The sequence below is a fragment of the Diadema antillarum genome, unplaced genomic scaffold (genome assembly GCF_040938485.1).
Source record: "Diadema antillarum isolate AM-2024a unplaced genomic scaffold, OU_Dant_1.0 seq00001018_RagTag, whole genome shotgun sequence".
NCBI lineage: Eukaryota > Metazoa > Echinodermata > Echinoidea > Diadematoida > Diadematidae > Diadema > Diadema antillarum.
In genome coordinates, this window is record NW_027271853.1 from 850,780 (window position 1) to 860,000 (window position 9,221).

General features: G+C 40.0%; 1 protein-coding gene across 1 annotated transcript; it reads right to left on the reverse strand.

Annotated features, from left to right (window-relative positions):
• Positions 1 to 793: 793 nt before the first annotated feature.
• Positions 794 to 8,833, reverse strand: LOC139742752 (trypsin-1-like). Its single transcript, XM_071653274.1, has 5 exons — positions 8,722 to 8,833; positions 5,899 to 6,079; positions 4,175 to 4,446; positions 2,853 to 2,995; positions 794 to 967 (listed from the first exon to the last, which is right to left on the reverse strand). Exons 1-5 carry the CDS (start codon positions 8,831 to 8,833, stop codon positions 794 to 796), a joined length of 882 nt encoding a protein of 293 aa, XP_071509375.1.
• Positions 8,834 to 9,221: the final 388 nt, after the last annotated feature.

The window sequence follows — 9,221 nt, forward strand, 5'->3', positions numbered from 1 at the left end:
GAGGAAAATTGGACAATCCGTTCAAAAGTTACGAATATTTTAAGTACCTGCGCAGTCACTGCTGGAAGAGAAGACTACTACAGTGTATGATGTCACATGCGTACAACTATATAAGGAAAATGAAAAGAGAGTTTCACAAAACTTTACTTTTTGAATAAAGTGCACATTTCTTCGACTTGCTACTGACGTATGTCAAGGGTAATATTATTCCCCTGCCTTCTGAAAGAGAGAAGTCGAGTGTTCTTTTGTCATGCGAGAAAAATGGAAATATGTTGAATTTTCTTTATTCTTTCTTTATGTCGTTGTACTCATGTGACATCACAAGCTATAGTAGTCTTTTCATCCAGCCGTGACTGAGCAGAAACTTCAAAAATTCATAACTTTTTAACGGATTGTCCGATTTTGCTCAAACTCTCACTGATGTGTTCTAATAATATTGCTGCATTCACTCAACCCACATGTATATGAAGGTGAACTTGTCCTTTAAATTAACAAGAATAGCTTTCTACGATCGAACTCTTCATATAATGCGTTCTGTCTGTGTCAAAACTGTGTCTTCAGTTGTCAACATGAAATTAACCAATAAGGAACGACTAACATCTATTGGACATTTTATTTAGTCGACGTGTCTAATCATAATAATATGATACGTGGATTCTATACTTGTCATCGAAGGTGCAATTGAGTGCCCATACGTTGAATTTCATATCATATTTTGCTTAGACTTTATTTTTTCATGGGGTTTTAATCTAAACATATGCTCGAACTAGGCATCAAGGTTTCGTACTCGGGTCTAGCTCGCTGCTTTCTTTTCGGCGATCCACTCCTGGAACTTTGAGACATCTGCGTAGACGCCGTATTTCCCAGGATCTGCGCAGCCATCTCCCCAGCTGACCACGCCCCCAAGGTACCATACCGGTACGTCATCATTCGGATCCATGAAAACCAAAGGACCACCACTATCTCCCTGTAGAGAAAAAGAAATTGGAAAACGAAACGAGAAAAGCAAAAACAACAACAGTCAAAAGATAAAATTTCATCTCGCTTTCGGGTAAACAAAATCACGCAACAATAGGCCTACCTTTCTATAAAATGATAATTGTGCGTGTGTGTCTGTGTGTGTGTGTGTTTGCCCATGTCATGCATGTGGGCCTACTATGATATTGCTCTATTTTGAATACTTTGTGGGATTGCAACTTTGAGTTCTTTTCCGTGAGCCTTGATACTCTCATCTTAATAAATACTTAATCACGTGTACTGACGTGCATTGCTTTACACATTGCTTTATTTCTTGATTTAAAAAAGTTGCTACCATGTTAATGTTAATTTTTTCCTGTGATGTTTATATTTTTTCTCCCAAGTTCGCTTTTCGAGCTAGTCAAACTAAAATCACACCTATAAGCAAGCTAATGGTTATCAAGCGAGAGTGATCAGCCCGGCATTCTTGGAAAGCAGAAGACAAAACAACATGTAAAATCGGGTGATGTTTACTGTTGCGAAGGTTTATCAATCGAAAATGACATACGGTTCGTTAATCCGAGAAATTAGATGAGGTTTGTTAATCCGACATTTTGGCGTTGTTTCCAAGGTTCGTTCATTTAAAAAAAATGAAATAAAATTCGTTATTCCGAAGGTTCGTTTGCCCGGAAACGAAAAGAAGGTGTATATAACTAACCTTCGGAATAACGAATCTTATTTTATCATCGCATTTAAGAACCCTTAGAATAACGAACCTTATTTATTTTTTAACAAACCTTCGGAATAAAAAACAAACAAACTTCGCAATTACGATCTGTAACCGTAATATCGAATAAGCAACCAATCTCGTTCTACCCAATCTACTTCTCTTTTCTTTCAGAAACGCAATAATGATTCAAAATATTACTCGTGTATACATTATTATGAAATTTCTATTCCTCTCTCAATATATTGCTGGAATCCATATAGTAATTTCCTCACATTTAATTCTGCTGCAAAAAATTCTCATCTTGTAACCCTAAATTGTACTGCAAATCATGTATCATGTATATTGTATGAAGATAATAGTTAACTAATCAGAAGAAATATAATGTCGGCAAAAATCCGAAAACATTTTACAAAGATATGATGACATAATATCAGAGATAAAAAGGAAATAAATCCTCTGGAAAGGCGTTACCATTTCAGGCATCAGTAATACACTTAGTAACTTAGTAATGAAGAATACTTTGAAAAGTCTTCAACTGAAACAAGTAACAAACGTATGAAAGACAAACTGCTTAAATGAAAGAGAATACTTTCGTACTGTATCTTCTAAAACACAACATTAGTGATGAATATTAAAATCACACTTATTCGCGATGCAGCACCAAACTGTATCAAAATGTTAACAAAGAGAGAGGTTTGCGGTATGATATGTGGGAAATTCAGAAAAGGACTGTGGAGAGGAAATACGGGAAAGTGACGATGAAAGTGTTGAGGGAGAGTAGAGTTTTCTTGTGTTGTGAATCGTTGGGATGAGAAGGTGGAATGACCATGTTGACCAAAATGTTGTTTCTGGGATTTTACTGATTAGACGCAATATAATATTATATCGTATACGATTCGTTTTTCTTTTAGTACTGACAATGTAAGATAATGAAAATCATCTTTAGAAAATGGATTTCTTTCATTCGTTTCTGATGACTAATTTTTTGGCTGCGTATACATTGTCACTGTTTGATAAGGGGGGGGGGGGGTGTCCGTACATGAACTTAAATAAGAGTTAATAAGAAAGACCAACAAAACAATTTATATAAACTATGGGGATTTCAGAATTCAGTATGAACTTGGTTACCTTGGTGTGTCGATCACGATTTTGCGAGTGCCCTTACCTGGCAGGCATCCTTTCCACCTTCAGAATATCCGGCACAAATCATGGAAGGATAGATCTCATCTTTCGAATATGCTGTTGTGCAGTCGTCATAGGAGACAATTGGCACGTCGACTTGTTGTAAAAATGGACTCTCTGAAGCTTCTACGTTCGAGAAAGAGCAATGAAGAGAGAAAGGAAAATAACATTCGGGGGGGGTACGACTTTTTTGTTTTGTTGTTGTTCTTCCTCCTTTCTCTTCATCCTTATCATTAATGTTTGTTTGTCCTCACTTCTTTACACTCTTTTTCAATATTTATTTCTGGCATTTGAAAACAATGCAAGCAAGTATGGATGAAGATATAGATTGTGCAAACTTGTATGTTTTTGATGGAGCATTCGCATGGTTATCTGTAAATGTATTGTATCAAGAGATAAATTATCGGAATTTGAACGCTGTTCCCTGGTTCATTGCAGAAGTAGTGCATCAGGCATTTCCATAGCTTGGGCGGACAGAGAGAGTTTGGACTTGCAGATGAACCTAACTCTGTTTTCACTTAATGAATGTATGAATGTAATGAATGAAAGATTGTAAGGCCCGACCAACCATGTTTGAAGACAGAGTGCTCATGAACTTTTATTTGCGTTGCTCTCCTCAAATGCTACCTGATCCGACAATCAGGGCATTTAGAGTGGATGCTGTATGGTTAATCTGCAGATTTGTTTGATCTATAGATAAAATCTTTTTTTAAAAAAAGTACTGAGAAGTCTGCTTGCCTGATAATTAACCATGCGACTATACAAATAAAGGGATATAAATCGCCTTAATGAATATTTCACATTCTGCATATTTCATACAAGGTTATTTTCCACCCGTTTGCACCAGGATTCGATGCCACAAATATTATGCGTGGCATTCAGCGGTCCACCATTTTCGCCATAGCATAATCATAGTACAGACTTCTTTCTCACAAAACTGTTGTAAGTATTTTTGTCACGAAAAAAACAGTATGACGATCACCTGGCTTCCTCAATTAGTGGTATAGGCTATTTTACTCTCATTACAGATTGTACTATGTTACTTCAAATAACCCAGAAAATGAACAAGAAGAGAGCCGGAGAGGCTTTTACATTAAGGCCAATTAAACAATATTGAGTCCAACACGTCCAAGCCTCAGCTCACGATATGTATCTGCGTCCAAATTTTTGAACTCTTTGATCAAGCACATTGGGTTGACGATGCTCACATGCACGGCAAATCAGCAGAAATTATAATTATATGTATATAATGATAAAGAGAGAGAGAGGGGGGGGGGGATTGAAAGGTTACATGAGAACACGTACTCTCCTGGTCCCCCCAGCCTGTAACCAAGGCAGTGGTGCCAACTTCCGGTGGATCGCTCCGCATACAAGCTGCCGAGACTCCGTCGCTGAAGTCCACCGGATTTTCCAGCTTGATAAGGGCGATGTCGTTGTCAAAGCTGTCGGCTTGGTAATGCTCGTGAAGGATGATATTCGATGCCTTGTATTTCTGATAGTACTGCCCTTCGTTGTCGATGTGGTGACCGCCCAGAACAAACTCGTAGTAGATCACATCCTCAGGATATGTAATGAGGCTGTTGGGTATGTAAATGACAGAGAAATTTTCTTTCTTTTACTTTAGATGTTAGTCTGGTCTATCTCACATTCACAGGTTTCGTCTCACCTTTGCCCTAATTCATTCCTTCTTGAACCGGTGTAGCAGTGTAAAACGCCCCCATGAGAGCGGCGAGTCCGTCCCGGGCCAGCATTTCTTAAATTTTAGGAATATACGCCTCCCCGGGCGTCACCACTATAGTTTTCAGGGGAAGTTGCCTCCCCTAAGGAATGAGTGCCTCCTTTTGTGCTGAGCGCCTCTTCCTAAAAGTAAAGCGCTTTCTAGTATTTTCAATATGAGATCAGTAGTTGCTGTGGATATCCTCCATCTATCTTTATCAAAGATCAATGGTCGTCTTTATACTGCTGTAGTTGCCTCATAGTTACGCTTGTAAATGTTTGCTACACAGGCAAATGCGAACATGAAATTAGAGATACAGCAGGCCCTACATTAAGGAGCTTTAGACTTTAGACGCGCGGACGTTCAGAAGGAAAAAAAAACATGGTCTGAGCGTGTACAGAAGCGCACGTCAACTTGACCCGCGCTACTGCGCACGCTCAGACCATGTTTTTTTCCCTTTGAACGTCCGCGCGTCTAAAATCTAAAGCTCCCTATTTTTCGTCTGCGACGTCTTTGTTCGACTCTGACTGATACGCATTACTTTGCTGTCATACTATTGTGGAGGAGATACGAGATTCAGTCACCGAGAGGAACACACACTTGGTACACATAAACACTCAAAAAAGTAGTATCATTTTAAAAAAATGATTCAAATCAAATCAAGCCATCTATGATTTGCATGTTGTTGTTGTCGCCATCATTTTCCATCTGACGAGATGACTGGATAGCCTATATTCCCCTGCACTAGCTGGTCTTTCATGGAGATCAATCGTATCTATGTACTTGGGGAGGACCACCTACTGCACCTAGTTCACCGGGATATGCACCCTGCTCTTTGCAATGAGCAGGCTGCGTAACTTTATGACTAACCATGCATATGACTAACCATAATATTTAGTCATATATTATATGACCGATCACGAATTGGCACACAAAACTGATATCTGCACCTGGCCGAAAAAGAAAAGAAACCAAAAAATGTCAACGGTACAGCGTTGAACTGTCACTGACTGCAATCCAGGTGATACCGTATGTGAACAAGTAAGCTACCTTTTCTGAAAGCAGTCAAAGCTCTCTTTTTTTTCCTTTCTTGTATCCTATCTCTACGCAAGTCATTTTCCCCTATACTCTTTTCTTCTTTGTATGTTTCATTGTATATAAAAGCTGCAAGCAAAGCTTCAGCTGTATAGCCGTGCTGTGTTATTTTTGTAACAACATTGTAAATCCAAAGGAGACAAAATGACTTAAATCAAATCAAATCAATCAAATCAACGCATCTTCATTCGGGACATGCAATTATAGTTGGACTTACTCTTCGAAGCAATGGGCAGCGGACAGGACCCACTGATCGTCAATGAGGGTTCCACCGCACCAGTGGATAATACCCCACTTTCGGACTTGTACTTGCCACGGCCAACTCCCCTCTGTGGCGTCACGACCCCCGACGATGGCGGCCGACACGGTTGAAGGAGGGATCGCAGGTGTGCCACAGGCTGCATATCCGCCACGAAACGAAATTTATTCATTATTGACTTCTTTTTCCCCAGTCTTAACATGTATTTGGTAAAGCTCTATCAAGACAGTGTGTATTCAGCATTGTCAGCAGTAAAGCAATGACTGAATGGGCTATTACAGAGGTGAAAACATTCAGGACTGTCTCTCTAGCGTCTTAAATTTAGTAATAATAAACACGTAATGTTTTCCTTAAGTTGGATCTATAGTTTAGAGACGCTTACGATGGTAAGAAGTTACATTTGAAATACCAATGAGTATGTCGGTAACTGAAGGGGTCGATGCCACCGTAAAATGTCTTCTCGAAAAGGACACTACTGTTCTTTTGACAATTCGTCTTCGAGCTTGGGTCATTGTAAAAGTAAGGAGCAGGTTGCCGAACTCCTCAAAAAATACGACATGGTGATAATCAACAACTAACTATACACATCGAAACACCCCGTGGTTCTAACAAAATGTTGGTTAGTTGCCAACGTTTGCCAATCACTTGCCCACCGGTCGCCGTGTGCCATTCGAAATAAAGACAAGTATTCATAGAATCCTGTGCTACGGACGCGATCAGCTTACACAAAAGATCGTTATAATGCTTGTTTTATCTGACCAAAGTATTCAAAGGACAAATGGTTGGTGATCGATTTTAAACAAACAAAATCGTAACTGGTTTCCAATTTAAAACGAGCAGTGAGCAATCAATCAAACAAACATGCAAAGAAAAAAACAAACACGTAATGCATAAGTCTCGGCAAAGGCATACAAGCGCTGGAAATAAGTTGCATTGTATTACCCTCCTTTTGGCAAAATTGAAATGTTGGAGTACAATTTGGTCGCTAAACGGTATTCAATGCCGCAGCAAAAACAGGTACTTAGTAGCTGATCTTAGCCGAGGACGCCAACCAACAACTAACAGCCTACGGGTAAAACTAACAACACACGACATCATTTTAAGCTGTAACAACTACAGGGTTCTCCCGTTGTAATGAACACTGTTATAACGAGATTTCATAACAACAAAGTAAAAATTCAAGTGTCCAAATTATTATCATTGAAGTCTGTACTGTAAAATTTACTTTAGTTACAACGAAATTTTGATATAAGGAAAGAAGACCGTCGGCTACGAGGATTTAGTTATACCGGAAGCTGGCTATAAACATACTGACGACAGATGGGCAGAGTTTGTGGAAAATTCGGCGGCCGTTAAATTCTCCTCTTGTACAGGTTCCTATAAATGACAGAAATATTTGGAAAGAATAATGATGACGACTTCGTCGTTAGATATAGACCTGTATTCATCAAAGTTTACATTGAACAACATGAGCACAATGAATAGTTGATATAAACAAACTGAGAAAGAGAGAGAAGCAAACAAAATATCACAAATGTGAAGATTAACTGATCTTAATCAAAAGACCAATCGGGAAAAGAATTAGCAATAACTAAATACATTGAACATGTGGTTTAACGGCACTTATTAGTACACTGTCTCTACAATATGCGCTTGATGATGAATTTTCACAACAGAAGTCGCAAACCTGCAGCGGTGTAGGCGATAAGGCTTAGAAGAACAGCAAACTGAAGCATCATCTCTTCCTTTTTCTTTCCTAACGTTTCGAGATCTTTTCTTCCCGAAAGACAACCTCAAGAATATCTTTCTTCCTGATCTCTTAATTCATATTCCGTGAGTGAATTGCGGACGTTTTATCGTCAATAGAGCTGATGGTGTGTGTCCTTAGAAAATGCTGACATCTGTGAGAAGCGATACAATCATTGATTGGTTGTCACGTCACACATATTCATAACCTTTTTGTTATCAGTCTCCGCCAGTCTGAGGATGGCGCCGCACCGTACAAAGTCAAACTGAAAATCATCTTTATGGCAGCTCGAACGTTTAGTGGTAAATAATTATCATACAGAACGGAGATAGCATGATGACCTGTCGCTGACCGATAACAAGTGACCGATTCAGTTATTCTTTAACCTCATTTTAATCTACCATTATTTGGAACACTAATAGAATAGGGAGGCTTTCCCCTTGACAGACCAGGAATCCACCTGGAATATGATTTTGTAGAGGTATGCAATACCGAAACAATAAGCCCGTTGAGAGGTACCTTGTGCACAGTGGTATACATAACCTTTCTTTTTTCCATTTGGTTCGGCACTTCACTTTTTTTTTCCAAAGTGACATAGCCCTATACTCATAAGCCTGCCCAATGTAATATGAGATTCATTAATCATGATCAAAACAAGAATGAATTTGCGTAGATCAGGTAATCAGAATGATCCATCGATAACTATTAACGCTTGTGGAAGCATCCATTTCATTATTTCCAAATGCAATGAGCCAGGTGCGTTGCTACGTCAGTGCATGAATTATCTCTTGTAAGGCATAGCCCCCAGTTAAAAAAAATACCATAAAAAACAGTACCCAAACCGAATTAGTCTATAGATGCGCTTAATAATGCGATTTTCGGCTTTCCATAATGGGCTAGAGAAATGGCGCACGAAACGAAGGAATGATCGGCCTTTTGTGCTTCTCATAAATGTCAGCATATCCTGGTCTCCGGGGGGTAGCCGGAGAACAGAACATGGGTGTTCGATTTTTTTTTTTTTTTTTTCAGGAGACCTTTTTTTCCAGTCACTGCTGCTGTCTCCACGATGTCTCCGCGCGACGTCTCCCAAGTTGTGGCCACATCATGGAGACTCTTGTGCGCGACCTCAGGCTTGCGGAGACTCATTGTGACCTACCACGGTGACGAGTTGTGGAGACATAGGGAGAGAGTTCTCCGGGTAAGATTCACCCCACGAGCGTCTTAACAGACACCTTCTCGGCGCGCCTCGGCGGTTCTTCGGCTTCTTCGGTTCTCCGGAGGCTATCCCGCGTTTACCCTGGTCGATCGCAGGGTAAGACTTCGCCTCCGGACTCGAAGCTGTCCACCGTGTTGCGTCTTAGAACAGAAACAATCTCCGCAGAACAATCGTCGCCGCAGACTACCCCAAGGTTATCTTACGTTTTGTGGTGGCCTGTTAAGACGGGCCTTACGTCGTCACCTTTTTTTTTTGGAGATGTCTCGGACGTCGCCTTTGAGTCGCCAACTTAAGACAACCCTGACTCACACTGTGCGA

Coding starts and splice junctions, on each gene's coding strand:
- LOC139742752 (XM_071653274.1), bottom strand. CDS start 8,833: ATGAGTCTCCGCAAGCCTGAGGTCGCGCACAAGAGTCTCCATGATGTG. Junction 6,080..8,721: donor AGCAGTGACTGGAAAAAAAG/GTCTCCTGAAAA, acceptor GCGGATATGCAG/CCTGTGGCACACCTGCGATC. Junction 2,996..4,174: donor AGGCTGGGGGGACCAGGAGA/GTACGTGTTCTC, acceptor TCTCGAACGTAG/AAGCTTCAGAGAGTCCATTT.